General features: G+C 49.6%; 1 protein-coding gene across 8 annotated transcripts in view; it reads left to right on the forward strand.

Annotated features, from left to right (window-relative positions):
- The window catches only part of LOC119395653 (solute carrier family 41 member 3), a 488970-nt gene extending 468080 nt beyond the window's left edge, over positions 1–20890 (forward strand). For 7 of the 8 annotated variants that reach the window (XM_037662639.2, XM_037662635.2, XM_037662640.2 and 4 more), the window contains 5 exons: positions 5709–5853; positions 6880–6953; positions 8175–8458; positions 18860–19081; positions 20554–20889. In XM_037662639.2, the coding sequence (XP_037518567.1) occupies positions 5709–5853; positions 6880–6953; positions 8175–8458; positions 18860–19039 (683 nt within the window). In that variant the 3' untranslated portion in view covers positions 19040–19081; positions 20554–20889. Of the gene's footprint in view, positions 1–5708; positions 5854–6879; positions 6954–8174; positions 8459–18859; positions 19082–20553 lie in introns of all 8 variants that reach the window. The other variant, XM_037662644.2, reaches the window with a different exon arrangement.
- Positions 20891–21335: the final 445 nt, after the last annotated feature.

The following is a 21335-nucleotide window of genomic DNA, read 5'->3' on the forward strand; positions in this document are numbered from 1 at the left end:
CAAATAGGCGGGAAAATTTTTCGCAACAGAAATAAACGAGCATAACGAGTTTCGAACTTCAAGAAAAACGTGGAAATTTTTTCAGCCATATTTGTGATGGTCGGAAAAACGCTGGTTGATTTGGCATGGAATGACCTATCTCTTTCCTTTCTTCTTTTTTTCTTTCTTCCTGCTTCTTTTTTTCTCCATCTTTCGCTCTGTGTAGTCGGTCTCTCGCCTGCTATCTTTGTTCCTGTTTATCTCTTGCTTTCTAACTCTTTCTCTGTTTCTATTTATTCTCTTTCCCACCACCTTGCTGCACTGTACTATACAAAGCTATGCTCTGCTCTGCCAGCGTGCCTGGATAGCATAGTGGTTAGAAAGCTCGCATTCGCATCGTGGGTACGCGAGCTCGAATCTCATCGGTAAAAGAAAAAAAATTATTCACCAAGAATTCCTTTTCTTCCATTTCTTGCTTTCTGTCTCTGTCTGTACTCTTTCTTTCGCCCATCAAGTTACTGCATACTTCGCCGGAAAAATCGGCGCACGTCTTTTGGTGGCGAAGCAGAAGAAGATGACGCGTGCCGGTTCATGATGATGGTAATTTCCTATCCACGACACACGGCCAACAGCTCGACCTCAACAGCTCTGCTGTAAACCGCAATCGCAGTCGCCACTGCGCTCTATGTCTTGGTTCATGTTTTCACACTGCTCACACTGAAACGCGTGACCGCTTCGCGTCACTCTCACCAAAAGGGGTCTCGTAATGCAGAATATCAAGTAGAGGTACGCGTAATCAGATGCTTCATGTATGCTGCGCGTCTTCCTGGATTACTTGCATCTTGCGTATGAAAGGCATAGCTGAAGCAGCCGTTTTACAAGGCCTATTTCGTGCATTCTTACATAAACAAAACATGGAGGAAAGGCGAATCGTTCGTAAGTGTCTCGCCCATATTTCACGTGTCTAAAAACAGCTTTTGAGTGGCACCATTGCAGCTTCAATGTTTTCCTATTTATTTCTCATTTTCGTTTTAGTAAGAGACGATATGGAACCGCTGTAAAAATCATTGTTGTCTGTAACTTGATTGTTATTCATGAACCTGGATCAAATGTCCTCGCAGCAGGGCACGCACTTGGGCTGGTTCGTTCACGATTACCAGTAGAAAAAAAAACAGCGCTAAAATGACTGCGAAGAAAAGGAACAGACCACGGCTAGGGTGGCCAGAATGGAGAGGTGTGAAAAGCGAGCCGTGTTTCCCTTGCCCAGAGATGTCGCCTTGCGCGATCCCTCCGCTAGGACGAGATATAGCGCCACAGTCGGAGGCGCTGCCTGCTAGCGTGAGGTAGAGTCACTGTATATGCTACCTTTAGGTAGCAGAGTTGCGCATAGGTCTGACTAGCAACCACAGCTGTGCGGTGAAATCGCACTACGTTTGTGCAGGCGACATGCCTACCGTGTCGCCGATCGACATGTTTGGTGTCTCGAAGACCGGTGACGAACTTAACTGTCGACGTCTGGTGCCAATGCGATTTGCTGCAGCGACGGCGTAGAGAACTACAAAAATTGGCCCGCACGTCAGCTTCTACGCATTGCATGGTTGCTAGCGGCGTTTGGAAGACAGATGCGCAACTCTGCTACCTAATGGTAGCATATACAGTAACTCTAGCGTGACGGAGACGGCAGTGTGTACGCCACCTGCGACGCAGGCTGGTCAGCTTCGTTGGCGTTACATTAAGAGTTCCTTGCGTTAGTGTGCCTTGGGAGGAACGGCGTCTACAAAAAAGAAGAAAACTCAGCGACCCTGTTTTTTTGCCGGGATTCAATTCGGGCTACACAACATGCGCGGTAACGGTGTCACTTTTCCGTGCACCGCATGCAGACAGACTTGCAGTTTGGTAACAGGCCATCTCAAAGGCTGACAGGGCTCTACAGCGGAATTCAGCCGTCTGTGAAAAACAATATGACACAAGGTAAATTTACAGGACCCGTTCAAGTGCTGCAAATGTTTTTGTGTCGGTGTGTGACAAGCACAGGCAAGTACGCGTGTTATTAAACGCTTCGTGGCTATCTTAAGAACAAGAAAATTGCTTTTATATCGATGCAGACATCTGAATGTTTTATTTTCTTGTTCGGTTTTATTTTATTTTCCTCTACTGTATAGCAACGCAGCGATGGTCACCTTGTATATTATATTGCGGGCTACGTAGCTACACAGCGCATTCTGCCATCGGGCTGTGCACATCGCAAAAATGCCTGCATCGTGCAGTACAGCTGCAAAGTCAGACAGCCAGAGAATGGGATCTTCGAGGGCTGCTGTACTCATCAGTTACTGTAAAACTCGGCACAGATAATGTAAAGCAGACTGACACATGTGTTTAGCACACTACTCTTACATTCAAAGATAGTGAGCAGCTTGCTGAAGTCTGTAAGCATGGCTGCGTCGAGCACGTAAATAATTGACAAAATCACTGGTCACATTGCTTGCAACACGATGGTTCATTTTGTTATTTCCTTTTGAAGGGGCTTAACCAGGCAGAAAGTGAGAACAAATTACAGAAACAAAAGCCATGCATAACTTAAACGAGCACTGAATTGCTGATAAATTGATGCGAATAGGATTGCATTGCAGCCATGAAACTAATAAGTGTTGTCTCAATTTCTATACAACATTGAGCATACTGGCTCCGTGGCGGTGTGAACTGAAGTGTAATGCAAAGGGCAGCTTTTTAGTAAAGGGCATGACAATAATGGACTCGGCAACTCGAACTATCAAGGTATATTTACATCGAAGCCATAGCGCTGATAAGACAGTGTCACAAATTAGCGGGTTATAAAGCGCGCGCGAGGCCGCTTTCAAGCAGCTACGAGACAGAACGGCGCGAACCGTTCGCCAAGAGCGCGAAAAGACGAAAAAACAAGCATCAAAAGACGCCGGCGCGCCGCATCCTCCTCACCCACTCGAGCCAGACGCCGTCGACATGATCGAACGCCCGGCAAAGCCTGGATGGTTCTAGAAGGAAGGGGGGACGCATCCCCGAGCGATGCCGTCGCGATTCGAACATACGAGAAAGCTCTCGCCCTTTCTATGGGCTTGGCTGTATTGCACGCGGAAGAACTCTCCCGACACTTCTGGAAACCGGGGAAGAAGGGATAAAAGCGTGCAAACGACGAGGGTCAGTGAGTAGTGCAGACAGGAGTCGAGAAGTCAGTGAGTGAAGGAATGGCCCGGTGATGGTGAAGTTATGCGAAGTGTGGCTTCGTTAGCCAAAGAAGACGTGTTTATGATGGTGTGCGGTCGGCCGATCGTCAATTTGGAAGAATTGGATGACGACGCCGTGTGAGCCGTGACAAGTCAACACGACGGTTGAGCTACGACGATCAACGCTGGAGCTGGCGCGAGTGTTTCCTTGAAGAGAAGCATTCGATTACCGTCCAAGTATTGTGGACTGGATACGCCATTATCTATTCAGGACTTTAACTGTCGTTGAATAGTTGTAATGCATGCGATTGCATTTGTAGCGTGTGATCTGTTTGTTTAGCTCCCGTTGTGTAAACACCATCTGAGTTATATTGTGAAGTTGTAACTGGTACCAGCCGAGTGTGCACGTGTTTGTGTTATTTGTATTGCCTTAACTGAGAATATATTTCGTTTTCGTTGTGTTATCGACTCTCGGCTCTGACTCGGTCTTTGGACCACAACCGGCGTCCGCTGGCGCACCAAAAGACCAACTCTAAATTTTCCGCGCTTTCGTGGTGCGTTTTCGGAGGGCCTTGACGCCAGCCCTTAGAATCCGCCCGGCGATTGCCAACCCGACTAACGGGATTAGTGACAGACAGGCACCACAGAGAGAGGACGGGACGAGCGCACGTCCCGTCCTCTTTCTGTGGTCTCTGTCTTATCAGCGCTATGGCTTCGATGAACGTAACAAACCAACTAGCCCAAAAGTCTCTTATCTTGGGTATCAAGGTATAATTTGTAATACGAGTGATTACAGTCTGTTGAGTCTGTTGTAATGTTGTTAGAAAACACCGCCAAAGATATAACGATCCCGCTGGAAAAAAGCCTTCATTTTTACTCCGTAAATACCTAGATAAATCTTATGAACACGGACATCATTTTGCCTTGACCAAACCTGTAAACAGTAGTGCATACGAAATAACACTTCTTTGAAGAATGGTTGCATTATGGAGGGTTGAATTATGCCAAGCTCATTTGACCTAGTAAATGGCGAACGGTTCGCACTAATGCCCTGATTCTCCATGGACACATTTGCACAGCGCAAAATGAACGATGACAGATGAGAGGACACAACATCAGTGCCTGTGCTGTCTCCTCTCGTCTGCCCTCGTTCATATTGCACTGTACAAATATGTCGATGATAAATCACCAACTAGCGCAAGCTACCGTGCTATCGACTCATTCTACAGTGCGACAAGTGTATTCTTAATTCGTAAAATTGTTGTTTAATGTTCACACTGAAGCTCCTTCACCGGCGAAACCCTGGCAACGACCGACGCGGATGCATTCCCATAGAGCAACGTTTTTATATTGGCTTCTGAAAACGTTAGCACAGAGCAAAGCAAGCTGGCGGCGCCTACGACAACAGCGTCACCGCTGCGGGATCGCGAGTGGCGGCCAGCTTGGAACGGCCGGTTTTCACACCTACCAATTCTTGCTACTTGACCACGGCGCTGAAAGGACACAGCGCCGTGGTCCGTGTCCTTTCTTCGCCTCGTCTTTCCAGCGCTGTTTTTAGGGGCGAAGCAGCTTAAGACCTCAAAATGTCCATCCGTCCGCCGTAGTATACATTCGAAGCGCAGGTGCAAAACAGCTGTACATAAAGCGTCTACAGAGCAAGCATAGCACGCATATGGTTTAAAAATAGACCGTACTCGGCACGGCGCCGCTCGAAAGCAGCTAGAAAACAAGTGCATCGATTAACAGGTGACAACATGGGCAAAACCGTCCACAGAGCGCGCGTAGCGTGCGCATGTTCCCAAACTAGACCCGTTCTCGGGCTCGGCGCCGCGCGACCTCGTCTTTGCCAACTTCAGGCTAGATCCGATCGAAGAACCATTGGCTGTACATTTGACGGACCAAAAAGCAGTAATAATAAAGGCAAAACGGAATCCACAACTGAACACGACATACGAGTTATGACCAATAAAACACATTGTACTTAACTGCACACACGCGTTGTCACTCATTTACATGCGCGAGTGGGCAATGTCACGCGAGATTCACGGTTACCGAAATATCCCCTGCTTCGCCCACTCATCATCATTCACTTCGTGGATATGCGTGGATTTTTTCTACTGTTCTCGTTCAGCTGCTCTGCATTTCCTTCTGTGAGAAAAACAAAAAGTTCCGCGAAGGACGGACGACGTCCGCATTCTCTGCAAGTGACAAGCCGTATATTTACAAGGGGAAACGAGGCTTCCACTCTTTCGCCGTAGTGTTGCGCCGTAGTGTTGTGATTGTCAGAACCAACTGTTACGTTGCCCCATTTTACGAGGTGGCCGTTACATCGACAGTCCCGTCCGCGAAACCCACACTTCTTTAGCCACTCATCGCATTTTTTCGTAAACAATGCGCGAATCCCTGCGCGATTTCTCCTACACAACGTTACGCAGAAATGAAGCAGATGTCGCGGTCACGCGCGTTTGAGAGACTCGCAATGCATGAAGAACCTGCGCTAACCGTCCTCTTCAACCTCTTACCTTTCAGACTCCCCTTTGATGACTCCAGGCGTGGTGCTGCTGAGCCTTCTCCTGCTGCCCGTCTGGTTCTTCTTGGCCTTCAAACACGAAAACACACGCTCTGTGCTCAAGGTCGGATGGCCACCCATACTCGCAGCCGTAATGGTATCCAGGTGCGCCTTGCCATAGAAGTTTCTTTTTTATTGCCATTGCCATTATATGACACTCTCGGCGCGTTTCTGCCGCCGACGTCGGCGTCGCCGTGATGTTCCGTATAAAGTCCAAATCAATAACATCGCCACGCGCGTCGTATGTTCTATGTGCGAGCAAAAGCATGTGAGCGTAGGCAACGAATGCTTGATTTTATCTAGCGGAGAGGAAATACGTCGGCTATCTTTCGCCGCGCGAAAGTACCACGGGGGCGGAGGGGCGGCTGCATGGCTTCGCACTTTACTCAGCCGGGGGCGTTCGCTTGTCTTTACAGTAATCAGCAGACTGCTTATACGTTTGTTCCGTCTGGTCGCACCGCTCGGTTTGCGATGAAGAGATGGACAGCACGAAGGTCGCTGCTCTCACTGCAGCGTTTCCTTACGCCGGCGTTTTGTTGGGTTACGCCAGGTGGGGCGCTGCAGGAGTGAGCTACTAGTATTACCTCGCATAAAATGCCAATCTGTTGCTATCGCATTCATTACTTCGCCCTTGAGGAGGGACTGTGACGTTTTTATTCTGTTTTGTCATGTGACACTCAATGTGCTTCGCACTTGACCTTTAGCTGCTATTTCGTAGGTACGTATGTTTCCCAGAACATGAAAATTCAGGCCATTGGTAACTAACATACTTCAAAACTTTAGGTGCGGCAATGTTTTTCTGCCTTGGTGTAGAGTTCGTTTGCGAAGACGACATGGGCCCCAATGTCATAGCATTTTTATTAAAAATCTGTATTGTCTAATAAAATGCACCCTGTATGTAAGATATACAAATATATGTATATATGTATAGGTGTATGTAAAAAAAGCGTACTAACGGCGAGGTATACTTCGCCGTTAGTATGCTGGAGAACGTGCAATGCGGAGAGGGGGGTCGCAGGTTCGAATCACAATAAAATGCGAGAATTAGGTAAGGATGCTGTCACTGGCCTTTCGTTTCATTTTTGTTGCTTCGTCCGCAGCGCATTCACTTAACTTTCGCTTAATTTGCAGCTTCGGCGGCTACATCTTGGACTTTTCTGTGATTCGTTTCGAGGGCATCGCTCTTCACCTCTCCGCTGTAAACGGTAAGTTGGATTCATTCACTGTGCGACTTCCAAAAGAAATCTCTCTCGTAGCTGCCTTCAAGACGCAGTTTAGCGAAGCCCTTGTCGCAGAACATCCACACCGCGTCACCCTCTTACAGCTGAGCTACTTGGCGCGTCAAAGGCTACTATTGGTACTTCGTTTAACGGCGCACTGAAGTAAAACACTAAATTAGTTTGGGACATGGTTTATTTTTTACTCGAAGCTCTGTTGCCGTTCATTTCGGCATCATAAGTGTACTATTAGAACTGGCTCTTTTTTTTTAATTTTGCGCTCGACTATCAGCACTTCGATGTAAGAGTGAAATCTCGGATTTAAAAGACAGCTTTTTTTCGGATTTTGACCACAATGGCTCAATAAAATTTCCTTGAAACTTGCTATTCTGACAGGCACCATTAGACCACAATGAAATTCATATATATCGAGAACGTATTATGTATGCCCTGGAAGACGTCGTCAAAATATATTGCATCATGGCGAGTTTTTGTAGGAAACTCTATGTGGCGTCGACACCGATATGGTTATTTTGCGCATTCGTTTTCTGGACTACCATGCGTCTTCTCACGACAAAACACTGCTTTGATATTGTGGAGGAATGATTTATTCATACGAGATAAATTGTTGTTTTTTCTTTAGTGTTCCTTTCATTAAAACGCAGTGGAGGCAAGGTCGCCTAGCCTTCTTAAGCTTCAATTGAAAGTAGTAACTAGGTGCCTTTTTGGGGTCAGGATATCAGTATCGTCTGACACGGCGGCCGCCGCGTTTGTGATCACCGCAATGGTTGAGCTCTGCGGAAAGGCAGTGAGGACCACAGAAACAAAGACCCACAGGGTCTCAGTGGTCCCAGTAATTACTTACCAAGCAGCGCATTAAAACATGGTCGCAGCAGCGAACCCAGCTGTTGTAGCCCTATTAAAGAAACGGCTACGAGAGCACCAAAACACTGGTCGGTCGGTCGGTCGGTCGGTCGTCGGTCGGTCGGTCGGTCGGTCGGTCGGTCGGTCGGTCGGTCGGTCGGTCGGTCCGGTCCGGTCCGGGTCGGTCGGTCGGTCAGTCGGTCCGGTCTGGGTCGGTCGGTCGGTCGGTAGAACCGGTCTTTCTTCCGTGTCATGGACAGCCAATTAGACAATTCGATATAAGTAATTTATTGACCGCATCATCATCATCTGCACTTTAGTGAACCAGTAGTGACATGCTTGCAGCCGTGGGCGGTAACCTGGCGGCCATTTACTGCTGCCGACTGTCGACGTTCCTGAGCCGGCGTGTCGAGACGGGAGTGCTGCCGCCCGAGGACGCGTCCCGGTGTGCCAACCCGTTGGTGCTGTTCGCTGGTTCTTCCGAGGTCGGCCGCGTGGCGCGCATCCTGCTGCTGGTGGTCATACCGGGACAGCTCATCTTCCTCACCGCCACCGACCTGCTGCGATACGGCTCGTTCAACGTGACACCGCTGTTTGGATTCCTATACGTACTCGTCGCCCTCGTGCAGGTATGTTGCACCCATCCATGCATTCAACATTTTAACTGGGCGGGTTCTACCTAAAACTCAAAAGGCTGCTCGGAAGACAGCCTTTTTCCCCGCGTACGAGTAGATAATCGTCGTGGCATTTCTCCCCATTCACACTATGCTTTATTAGGCAGTGTTGCGACCGGCCTTTGCGGGCACCAGGGACTCGGGAGGAAGACACATATTAAAAGGGTCTGAGCTTGTTGGTAAGGCTTCATCGGTTCGAAACAGTGCGTAAAATACGAGGACACAGAAAGAAACAGGCAGTACCAGGCGCCCAACTACCAACAACGCTTTTTATTTGTGCAAACACGAATAAATAGGCTTTTTACTTGAGAGGAGGGGCAGTGATATTGAAAAAAAAAACGCATGCGCCCTACCCTATACAAAGCATCAAATTAACGGTGCAGATAGCTAATCTCTTTGTTAACGCTATCGAAGGAGAAATGACACCTGTTGACCCGACGTTATGCATGTCGAAGGCTTCGTAGATTTCTCGGGCTCGGGAATCTCGGTAACTGCGAACGATGCGCGTCTGCTGGAAATCGGGGATTGCTGCCGGTCTTCGCTCCAAGATTGCTGCCGTACGTGTACTGGTAGGCGGTCATTCACACAACGGCCCGTCTGACCGATGTACAATCCTCCACAGGACGTCGGGATCTCGTACACCACTCCTGCTTTGCAGGGAACAAAGCGAGTTGCATGTTTCTTCTGGCACGCGGTTTCTCAGAACTTGTCGCATGCATTCGCTTGCAGCGGGAGCTTGCATGGGACACTCGTTTCGGTAGTGTCCACGCTGACCACATCGGTAGCATGAGCCAGCCTGGTTCATGTCTTCCCGATACCCTCTCGGTGCCTGCGGCCTACAAGCGGCACGAGAGGGACCTCCGGCGTTCAGAGGATTTCGTTACCGGTCTGAGGGAGCGGACCGGTTTGGTGGCAGGGGATCGTCGGTCGGGGAAGCTCTGGAAGTCCAGGACCCCTGCCACCGCGGAGTGTTTCGGCCAGTAGGGCCAAGAGAGCTGAGCTCTCTGTCCGGGCCCGCCACGAAAGTTCACGGCTGGGGACAGTGCGACGGCACTGTCCCAGTGTTTGCCTCCCTCCAGGCACAGGCTGGCTCAAAAACAACGTCGGCAGGTGGTGGGGGCGTATAGTGCTGCTCCCAAAAGAGCGTCTCCGCAATCTGCCGAGCGAAGCCTGCAAGTTCCTCTAGGGAGGGAAATGAACGGTCAAAAAGGTATGGCCTAAAGCGGGGATGGCAGCGCTGCAGAACGTGCGAAACCTTGACGGTCTCGGGAGCGGTGGGATCAGCCCGACGGAACAGCTCCTGCATTGCCCGAACATATTCCCGCAGACCCTCGTCTGGATGTTGCGTGCGGGCATCCAGCTCACGCCGCATACGGTAGTCATAGTCGACCGGGAGGAAATCTGCTCGGAATGCCGCGACAAACTGGTCCCAGGATTGGAACGGGGGCTGGAGACGTCGCCATTGTTCCGCGGCACCTGTCAGGGCAACGGGCAGAACCTGCTGGAGCAAACGGAGCTCCGAGATGCCGTGAACGGACCTGTAAACGGAGAGGTCGTCGAGAAACGTTCACCGGCGGCTTGCCCGGTGAACGTTGGAACATCCAACTTAGGCAGGGCCGCCGTGGGCTGCGTGCGTGCGAGAGCGTCGCGCACGGGAGCAAAAAAGGCAACAAAGTCCGCGAGCCAAGCCCGGACGGTCTCGAGAAGAGGCACGGGGGGATCCCGAGACGATGAAGCAGTCCCGCCAGGTGATGGCTGCTGACCACCGGTTTCTGCCGCGTCATCAGCTCCCGCCTCGTCCCCGACTCCAGGGCCGTCCGCATCGGTCCTCGAGGCTGCTCGGCGAGTCGAGCGGGTGTCCATGGAAAACAAATGTACTCACGCAAGACGAGGCTGCAAACAAGATATTGAAACACATCACAACCGCTAACGAGAAAAAGGAAAAAGACTCGCGAAGAAAAAAAACTAAGCCTGCCACATGAGGACCTCCGTGTCCCTCTCCGAGAACTACCAGCCGGCCCCACGTTGGGCGCCAAATGTAGGCTCAAAGCCAAGGGTCGGCTGAAACCCTCAGAAAGTACACCGAGACAGAGCAAAGAAATACACCTTTACTGGGCGGAGTCCCGGGCTCGACTGCCGGCCGCCGTTCCGCCGTAAGCGCAGGAGCGCGTGCGCCCGAGCTACGTATCGTCTTCCTTAAGCCAGAGCGAAGGGCAATCCTAGACCCACAAACCCTAGACATTATTAGGAGTACTTTGCAGCAAACAATATTGGTTGAGCCAGCTTCAACGTCAACGAGGGAGCTGGATATGGTATTGTGAATCAGAATGAAAACGCCTCTCCCGTGCGCGTTTCTGTCCCTCTTGTAGACCGTGTAGCAGGTTCGAAAAATTTCATTGTCATTTATTGCGTCATCTAACCAGGATTGAGATCCAAGTACTACATGTGTCTTTGTCGTATCTAAGAGGATGGCAAATTCAATAATTTTTTAAGGTAAGACAATTTACAACAGTGCACACAATATCATCAGTGCTAGCCGACTGCCTTGCAGTTAAGAGAGGCTTTTTTAGCTGCTACGGATTACTTTTATTCACGATGTCGGTTTCGCCATTATAAACAAAAGCTCCTTTTCCTATTTTTAGTTTGTTATAGATAGCCTAAAGTCCTCTCCTTTACTTTTCGCCAACTGAATTAATTTTCGCCCCCTGTCGAACATTTTTGCTATCGTCCTCGCTAATAGCAAAGCTTGTACCTTTAGCCTCGACGCAGCTGACAAAACACGTTGCTTGTCTTTAAACGAAAGAAACCTAACTACATAATAGGTCTATTTGGTTTTTTTGTTGTTGTGAAGTGCCCCAGCCTGTGAGCCCTCTAAACTGCATCAGCAGAAATAGTGACTTTTAATTTTTCCTCGCAAAAGGCAAGCACCTTAGTCTCCGAATCCTGCCAGGTTTCACCGGCTACATCTTGGAAGCCAAAGAAGATAAGGTTGTTTCTTCGAGACCGATTTTCCATGTCTTCTAATTAATGCAGCATCGAAAACGTGGCAGCAAGTTTGTCGGTTTGCGCAGTTAATTGATTCACTTTATTTTTTAGCGGTAGCACCGATCACAATTTATCCTCAACGGCGTTCAATTTCTTTCCATTAGCGAAAACTTTTACTCGAGTGCCTCTTGCCGTGACGCGAAGTATCGAAGTTCTCCAAGAACTTCCGTCTGCTTTTCTAACACCATAGGAATTGCCATGACAGCACTGAACATTTGTTGTTCTTGCACAGAAGTCAGAGGGCCTGGGTTTTGAGCCACATCTCCTGCAAGCTGCAGTAATTTGCGTACATAGCGCGCACATAACAAACACTTGATTCTCATGAAAGAAATGCCGCGCGTAAAAAAAATTCAAGGTTGATTTGTGATCTGACGCCAATTTCCGGAAAGGTTTACCGTTAACAGGGTCATAAAAAACCAACCTGAAGAAGTACGAGACGCAAGTGACCAGCGGCCATGTCAGCGCCAGATCCCAAGGTGGTATGAAGGGGCGGCAACTTATGCAGTGTGACGTTGAGCTCCGTGTTAAAGGGACCGACAACTGGCCAGAACGGGTGATTAGATCCTGGTGGAAATGAAAAGGCCGTGAATTATAGTGACAGATTCCAGAACACTTTCCGCGATCTGAGTAGGATTTATATTTTTAAATCGCTTTTAAAAGTAACAAAAACCGATATGCCGCGCAGCCTAGCGCGAGCGCCATGAACCAGACGTATGCAGTCTTAAGCACTTTGTTGTACGTAGTCTAATGCTTTTACACGCACCAGAACGAGGGCTGAAAATTTGATTATGTATGTTATTGTCAATTCCCGTTTGTTTCTAAGGTAAAAGAAGTAAAGCATGAGATGTGGCGCTGCTTTCGTGGCTTCCAGTGAAACGGAGGCTGCGGCGCATGCGCGCGGCGTCCGGCGGCGTTTCCCGCGTAGTTCGACTCTCGTCTGCTCTCGTCGTATCGGACTTTTGGAGAGTAGCACGCGAGTTTGCGCTGCTGCTCGCAAAATGCCATCGACTTACTGTTCTGTGGAGGATTGCTACCACTTCATGAACAGCACTGCTGGTGTATTCTACCACTTGTTTCGTTTTCGAAGGCTTAGCTCGGCTTGGCTTGACTAAAATGTGATAAAGCGACCTGTGTACGGCCAAAGTACTTCTATAAGAAGCCCCAGAAAAACGCTATAACTATTGTAAAATAATTTAATAGGCTAGAAAGCAGTAGTCGCGGCACCGTAGGCTTTGCAAACGTAACATTGCCTTTTCATACTTAGGGCATAACTTGTAACCACTGCTGGCGTATAATCGCTATCGCGCTCACCCCTCACTGTTTGCAGCATGTGATATTAAGACTGCATAATCGCTGCAGATCGAAAAACTCTGATTACAAATGTTTTACGGCGTTCTCCGCGTTACCACTCCGTGATTAGAAGCTCTGACCGGTAAGCTACCCATTGCAGTCAAGAAAACGGGTACCACAAAAGTTGGTTGTCGGTCCCTTTAAATGACGAAGATTTCGTGTTGAATGAGCCCCTCGGGGGCTTATTTTAAGGGGTCTCTTTTCCCGAGATCCCTAGACGGGGGAATTGCTCCCAAGTTGGGACGGTGCGAGCACGTCACACACAGCACTAATGAGGGTGCCGCCCACACCCGCCCATGTCAACGTCCTCTGACAGGGCGTAGCCACCGCACTCTCCCCTTGTAGCACCAAGGGTGTCCTTTCTTGACATGTCAAGGCCGCAGGGTCACACGCTCACTAACTGGGCGCTTCAAAAGGTCCAACCACCCGAAGTACCTGACCTCTCATTAGCGGGACGGGTCGTCATCCGTGTTGACGCCGTTCGTCTCTTCAAGGTAGATGTGGCAATCGGAAACCATTATGATCGTCTCGTCGGACCTTGATGTGTCGGACTGCATGGCGTCTCACTTCCCGTCTCGAGAGCACAATTCAGGTGCTTGATTGGCTGTCAGCAGGTAAGCAGCCGTTCGGCGCCTTTGTTCGAATAACAGGGGACGCCGCTTGTCCTTCGGCGCACGTACCGATCTTAATAGTAGTCATTAAGGCAAATCCTGTCTGTTATACGTACTTGCTACCGCATGACAACGGCATATTTTACACCACTGCCTTTTCAAATTCAAAGCGATATTGAGGTCAGTCGAGTCAACCAGATGGAGTTTATTAGAATGTGTCTGTCAGTCAACAGACTTTCTCAAGTTCCTTTGGTTCTGAAAACGTTCGCGTGACTAGCAATCTTCATAGGATTCAGTGCCGTTCATTGTAACTGGGCACCGCACTGTGCTTCAAGCTACGCAGGCTAACAATTCAGTCGAAGTGGAGAAAGGTGCGTAAGCGCTGCGCCTATTGACCACCTTGAATGAGGAAACGACTGCGACTTTATCCTCTTCGCTACGCCACGTTTGGGCAAAGAGCTGGTTCACGTATTTATCAGGTGTGGCGCTGCTGTGTGGTATATTCTACGCATAATTTCCCCATAAATAGGCAGCTTCAGTTGCACATCGTGATGTTAACATGACCTTGTCTTTACAATCACAGCTGGCTACAGCTGGGTCTACAATTTTTTTTGTTTAGTTTTAGAATATCAAGGCGTCCAACACGCAACAGTTGAAGCCAGTGGCGTAGCCAGGGGGTGGCACTCCGGGTCCGTGCCCCCCACCCTGGTTTTTTTTTTTTTTTGTCATGGCATACAGAGCACAGACTAGCACTCGACCACATCTGCCTGCCCGGCCGCCACTTGAGATCAAGGAAGTGCGCCCCCCCCCCCCCCCCCCGAAAAAAAATTTTGCCTCGCCCCTGGTTCAAACATAGAGATCTAAGGCTTATGCCTTAAAGTAACTTTTTGACGTTACCCTTGGTAACTGTGTCTTTGACGACAATGGCGGTGGTCGGAAAACTGTTTTCGTCCGCCTCCACGCCGTTCCCGTTGCTGCGGTTTCCTTAACGCGTCGTGCTGCGCTCAGGGGAGTAGTCAGAATTTCTTTTTCTGAGGGCGCATGCGTTGCACGGCGGAGTGAGCGCTGTTAAGTGTCGTTTTGCGCAAAGTATCCTGTGGTAAGCTATAATTTCGGGAGGTCGACATGCCCTCTGTGCCACCTCCCTTGCTACTCACATGGATGCGTTGGCTTTGCTCAGTCGTGGTACTGGCTGCGAGAAAGTAAGGTTTGTGATTTGGCTATCTTGCAATACATCTTCAACAAGCACCGCAGGAGCGCACAACGGACAAAGAAGGGAACACAGCGCTCGTCTTTGTTCCCTTCTCTGTCCGTTGTCTCCTCCTGCGCTGTTTGCTGAGATGCGAGAATGTGTCGCGCCCATATCTTGTCGTCGGCTTAGTTACTGACCGTAATTTTGCGTTTTTCACAAGTTTCGCGCCGGTTGGTGGGCGGTAAAGGGCTGGCGACTTCAGCTGGCCTAGGGTTATATGCAGATCCATCGAGCATGCTTATCTTTTAATGTAACCACTGTGTCACTAAGCAGGCGCTATGAGGTTTTTGCAATGGTACTTGAACATTAGACGTCGACGTAATATTTGTCATTGCTATAGGGAACGCATTCAAGAGCATATTCACGAAGAATAATTCACGAATGTACGGACCAGTTGGAAGTGCAGCCACGAGTGTGTCTCATTGTGCCCGAAGGTCGCTGGCAGCATACTGGGGGCTTTGTGTCGATTTTGTTGCAGGCGAGGACAAGTATGGACTGGAAGGTTCGGATCAACGCGGCCGTATTGTGTTCAGTCGAAGCATGTGCTGTCGCGAATCGGTATAACGCGAAAGTGAAACGTGTCGTCACAGAAGTAGTTTATTGTTTATAGTGCATTGGTGTATGAGAACTTGTACAATAGAGAGTTTTAGTTTAGCGCGCGCAAACCTGTACGTGCGCAACGGCCTGCGCGCTGCGTACGTTAGAGTTGAGGCTGTCTCCTACATTTTTAGTTTACCGTACGCAACAATCGAAACGTGGACTGCGTCTAAGCATCAGCACCTTCGTCTCGGCGTGTTTTTCTGCGCCATCTAGTGGCTAAGAAATAAACTACAATAGCCGATCATAGCTGACACAAGTCAAGGCACGAGACAAGGCAAGATTTTACGATGGCGCAAATTTTGTTGAGGTGATCTGTGGTGAACGGTGACGGTTGGTACGACTTCTACGAGGCGAGCAGCAGCGAGGGAGGAAAAATGCCTTCCAGCATCCTTTCGAATCAGCGCCTTTTGGCCACTCTTTCATGGGAAGAGATAGACGATGTGATGCTCACAAACCGAGAGCGGTGGCTTTTGAGGGGCGACTGCAGTCTCGACGACAACGAATATCTCCTGCATCTTTGCAGCGATCACTGTCCACTGCACTGGGTCCGCGAACGGATTCAAGCTACTCACGTAGACAAGGAGCTCCAAATCGAGGGCAATTCCGAAGTAGACGCGGGATTTATTCGCTGCCATGACCGCCGTGCCGCTTGCGCTGCTGTCGGACGCAGCCATTTTGCTTGTCTCGACCGGTCGAGATCTCGCGAGAGAATCGCCCGTAAGGTACGCAACGGCCGTAGCGGGCGCAACGTAAGCGCCGAGATTTAGCGTGCGCATCTCTTGCGCGCGCAAACGCACGCATCTCTCTTAGGTTCAGCGCATGCGCAGTCTAGCTCTCTCTCACCCCTTGCGTGCGCAAGGCCGTTGCGCGCGCTAAACTAAAACTCTCTAATGTCTACTGTTGTTTGGCAGATATAGCATCGCTTGATCTGGACGCATCGCACTCACGTTGACGCCTAGTGGTACGTCTCCGTACCGACGACAAACGTCCATGATCATGATTTAACCCTTGCGGTAGCTCAAGTTCTTAACATATACCTGGACACCGCATATGGGGGGCGGGGGGTGAATCCCGCGCAAAGACGGCATCAACAAGCACATAATGCACACTAATGCTCGGTATACACTTCCTCGAAGCGTCGGGAAATGCGAATAGAAACGCTACGCACGTCGTGTCTTCCCTCTGGTCTGGCCGTTACTTCTCACAGGTAGGGATGGTCGATTAAAATTTTTAATTGATTAATCGTTAATCATTGACCGATTTAGCCCTTAATCGATTAATTGCTTTCGGTGGAAAATTTTAATCAATTAATCGATTAATCTGCATTTTTTATGGGTGCTTTAAAACCGATATCTCTTTGTTTGAGAGGCATCGTTCGTGCTTGACATGGACCCAAATCTTTTTATCAAACGCGCTGACGATCGAAAATTGCCGCTTTCGAAAGTGTAAACGACGGGCCTCTTGTGTCCAGTGTGCGAAAATTCCCACTTTCGCACACTGTACACAAGGGGCCCGCCATCGGGAGATGGGTGTTGGCTAAATAGCGAAATACTGATAACTTACCTGAAGAGGCGGATTGGTGTCGTCAGGATAGGGTTCTTCAACACTGTCAGCTTCGTCGTTACCACCTTTTTTTGGGAGATGGCTCTTTGGCACGTGAATATAGTGGGCTTGCAGCTGGTGATATCTTAGAGTCTCCGTCGCTGGCTTCGAGAAGTGCTTGCCACATTTATTACACCTTGCAGTCTTTGTTTTCTCATCTTCAGTGAACAACGACCACACTGCGCTCCTCTTCCGATTGCCCGGCATTATGACATCCCAAACGTAACAGAATAACCACCAATGTGTAATAATTACACGATTTAACACGCAAGCAACGCAAGGCCCACGTACACTCGGGCGACGCTCAACCAGCTTAAGGGAGAGGAGGTGAAGGCAGTAGCCGCAGTAGACTGTGAGCCGGAGCGAAGCGCGCAAGTTCATTTCTGCCTCGATGGGGTGGAGCCGTCTCCTGTCCGGGCTTGAAGCATTTGGGAGTGCTTGGAGTTCAGGGCGAGTTCATATCTTTCTCTATGGGGTATGGCCGCCGCCAGCTCCGGGCTCGTTCTGCTAGCGCAGAAATATGCGCTGTAGTGAAAGCAGTGAAAGAGAGGCGATGTGCACGGCATCCGAGTCTCAGAATAGCGCGCCTCGAAGTCATGCGCTCCGGCCGAGGGGGGAGGTTGGCAGCGGGAGTGGGGGGTGCCGTAATCGATTAACCGAATAGCTTTAATCGGTTAATTTGCTTCATCGAAAGGCTGAAATCGATAACGATTAATCGATTAATTGTGGGCCTTTAATCGATTAATCGTTCGTCGATTTTACCATCCCTACTCACAGGGCGAGCGGGTAACGCGGTGCGACAGCCAGGTGAGCGTCGGAGAGTTATCTGTCGATATGGATGGATGCTATGAGCGAGGCTTGCCCCAAAGCCGCCACCTCACGGTTTGTTAAAGCGTTGACGAAATTAAACTTGTATTGGAAACTCGCCTAATGCGACGATCGTTGCAACGGCGCGTTTTTTTCGTACGTTTTTTTTTTTTTTTTTTTTTTTTTACGAGCCTGGTGGCACAAATGTCACCGCCCCGTTATAAAGGGGACGCTCATAGCATGCATCCATCCATCTTTCCATCCATCCATCCAAGAGCACTGTGAAAGGCAAGTGTGAAAGATAAAAGGCGCGTTCATGTCGCCTTCGTAATGTGTTTGGCGGTAGCCGAGTGGGCTAAACGCCCGCCAGCCATCGTCGCGGGCCGAGAGGTCATGGGTTCGATTCCCGCCAATGGAAATTTTTCTTATAGCTTTTTTTTCTTTGCCATCTGATGGCGTTCATTTTCCTGACGTACTTCGTGACGGAAATACGTCATGAAAGTCTTGGTGGACCCCGGCATAAAACACTTTCGTGTTAAAAGCCGCGATACCCGGCACGGATAAATTTCGCAGTGCAAACTTTATGACAAAAATATTAACTATAATAATGTGGCTGTTTGGGCTTGTTGGTACAGCATACTGGCAAACTTCAATGCAGAGAAGACACAAGAGGACAGCTTGACGAGCACTGGTACACGCCCCCTCATCTCTTCTGAGGCTGCGCCGCAACTTACAAACATGCTAACTGAAGCTCGCAAATGGTGTAGAGCAGTAATCAACAGCAGTAGTCTGCAAAGGCATAGCCAAGGGAGGAGTTAGGGGTGTTCAAACCCCCCTCCCCCCGAAAATTTTCAATTTTGCTTGGGTATATATACAGGCACACATACAAACTCACACATGATCTTACATAAAGTATAGTTGAAGCCCCCCCCCCCCCCCCCCCCCCCACGAAAAAAATTTCTGGCTACGCCCCTGGTAGTCTGTGTTCGCATCGTCAGCGGTAGACCACCGGCTAGCAGTATCCGTCTTTCCTGAACTGCACGTAACTGTGGCGTTCGCATAAATTCGTGGGTCTCTTGGTACCTGCAGGTGGCCATCCTACTGTTCCTGTCCCGATCACTGGTCTATTGGCTCTGGTGGTGGCGTGTGGACCCTGACAACGCGGCCATCCCTTTCATCACGGCCGCGGGCGACTTCACCGGCACGGGCCTGCTGACCGTCGCCTTCTTCGCCCTGGAGTCCGTCGCAGATCCTGCCGTCACTGGCTGACAGCCCGCTGGTCGGGCTGGCGCCACACACCGCTTGGACTCGGTGCGTATGCACACACCGAGCCACTTCTTTTTTCAGTGATTTCATATAGATGAGTACATATTGGCGGACAGTCAGCCTCAAGTGTTATTGATTCCGGCATCAAAAAGCACGTTGCATTTTTAGCAGTATATTAGCAATGAGTAAAACCGTTTTCACATTGTTTTCTCTCTTACTGGTACAAGCTTAAAGGGCCCCTAAACCACTACGAGTTCGAAGACGAGAGAGTGGTTTCTTTCTCGCCTTCACTGCCCTTCCTACAGGCGATATCACCTCCTCGCCACGTATTTCTTCATAAACCACGTGCACAATGTCAGCACAAAGCCTCGAGCCTATCAGGATGTCGCGCCTTTCGGCTACACACTGCCATCTCTGCTTGCGGAGTTGAAAAGGGACAAAACGAAGTGGAGTCAGTTGATCGCGCATAAGAGTCATGTGAAACAAAGCAAAGCGAGCGGGCGGGCGACTGCATGGCAAGGCAGGATAGGAGACAATTCACAAGTTACATCCCTCGTATATGGACCAATCAAGAGCTTATTGCCTCATGACGTCACGTGAACACTGCTGGCGTAACGAATCGTGCCGAAAGACTGGAAACGGCGGGAGAGACTAACGCGCTTGTTCTTTGATCTTCAGAGGTTGTTTAGAAGTCTTGTAATATCCGAATACCTAGCCTCCCCAATATTCAGCGTTTGTTGTATCGCGTAGTCCGTAAGTTTTTATGCCACGGTGCCAACAGCTGACTCTCGGTAATCATGCATCTACTGCACGATCACCGGCTAGCGATGAGGGTGTGTTGTACTTGTTATGCTGTGAATTTAACAAAGGAGTCATTTCAATAAAGGGGCTCTATCGTCTTGTAGCAAACAAGTGAATATTATTACTCGCCAGGGCATTTCTAAGTCAGTATGGAAGCGCGCACGTTCAAATGCCTTTTGCAGGACTGAATGGCGCATGTCTGCAACATCGTATTTAACGCTGATTCTTATTACTGCACGCAGGCCCGTAGCCCGGGGTGGGAAGCCCTAGGGGCCTGCCCCTTCCGAAATTTGGATGGAGGGGGTGTATTATCATAAATAAATAATGAAAACGGGTGTTTTTCTCGAATATTGAAGGCCCTCAGCAAGTTGCCCCCTTCCCCCCCTCCTCTCGCCCCGAAAAAATTCCTGGCTACGGGCCTGACTGCATGACATGGTATGTGTAGCGCGCCCTCACGTGATCTTCATGGTTTTCATCATCAATGACGATGTTGAGCAACGACAATTCTGAAATTTCAAGTTTCGTATCGGAACTCATATGTTGTAACTAACAGCTCACAGTGCTGTGAATGACGGCGGTGATTATATACAGACTCACTGCAGCGGCTCGTATAGCTGTTACATCGCTTTGATCTCTTTCGCTTCCAATTCTCTCGTAAATATTGTCTCAATTTTTCAAAAGTTGATGCCGAGCTTGTTTTCTCGTCTATCGCGTAGGCACCCGAGACCGGCTTGGTCGCTGCGAGGGAGCCACGAACGACTGTACATAGCCACAGAACACTCACCGATCTCGCTCTCACAAGAGACAAAGAACAACTCTGCCCCCTGGAGGGTCCTGCCTTCGTCGCCACGAGGTCAGCTCAAGGCACCGAGAGAAGCTAGTCTACGTAGCATGCCCACCTGGGCAGTCCACACCGTGCAGGCCCTGAGCTGGGAATGCAAGGTCACCCCGCATAAACACAAGCGTCCTTGATTTCAGTTCCTTTTCTTCAACAGTCCAATCAAACTGAATTAAAGAAGCATCCACACCGGCCAAAGCATTGTCATTTGTAACCGAGATTGAAGTCGCAACTTTGGCTTTATTCTTGTATAATCTTACGTCACGTAGTTCTTGGCAGTCCCAGGGCAATGTTACTGAATGCCGAATAAAGGGGGCGACATAAGGTGATATTAAGTTGGCACCTTATCTCTTCCGCATGCTCTTCTAACTCATGACCCTCCCTATCCGAAATGCGACGATGTGGCCTGTTGCCTTGTTCGTGACAAATTGGAAGCACCCGGCTGACAGACGCCACAGCAAATGAAGAAGGCGGGGCTTGACAGACCGCGGCATAAGTGCAAGTGGCGGTGCAGGGAGACAAAGCTCACCGCTGCGTTAGATCAGGACACGTCACCTAACGCGTTGCACTTCGACGCAGGCGCGTTGCGTTAACACAGAGAAGAGTACTTGAGCTCGCCGCCGCTAAAAGAGGAAGCACAGGCTCGCGAAATTTCATCCA

This window comes from Rhipicephalus sanguineus, chromosome 6 (genome assembly GCF_013339695.2).
Source record: "Rhipicephalus sanguineus isolate Rsan-2018 chromosome 6, BIME_Rsan_1.4, whole genome shotgun sequence".
Classification (NCBI taxonomy): domain Eukaryota; kingdom Metazoa; phylum Arthropoda; class Arachnida; order Ixodida; family Ixodidae; genus Rhipicephalus; species Rhipicephalus sanguineus.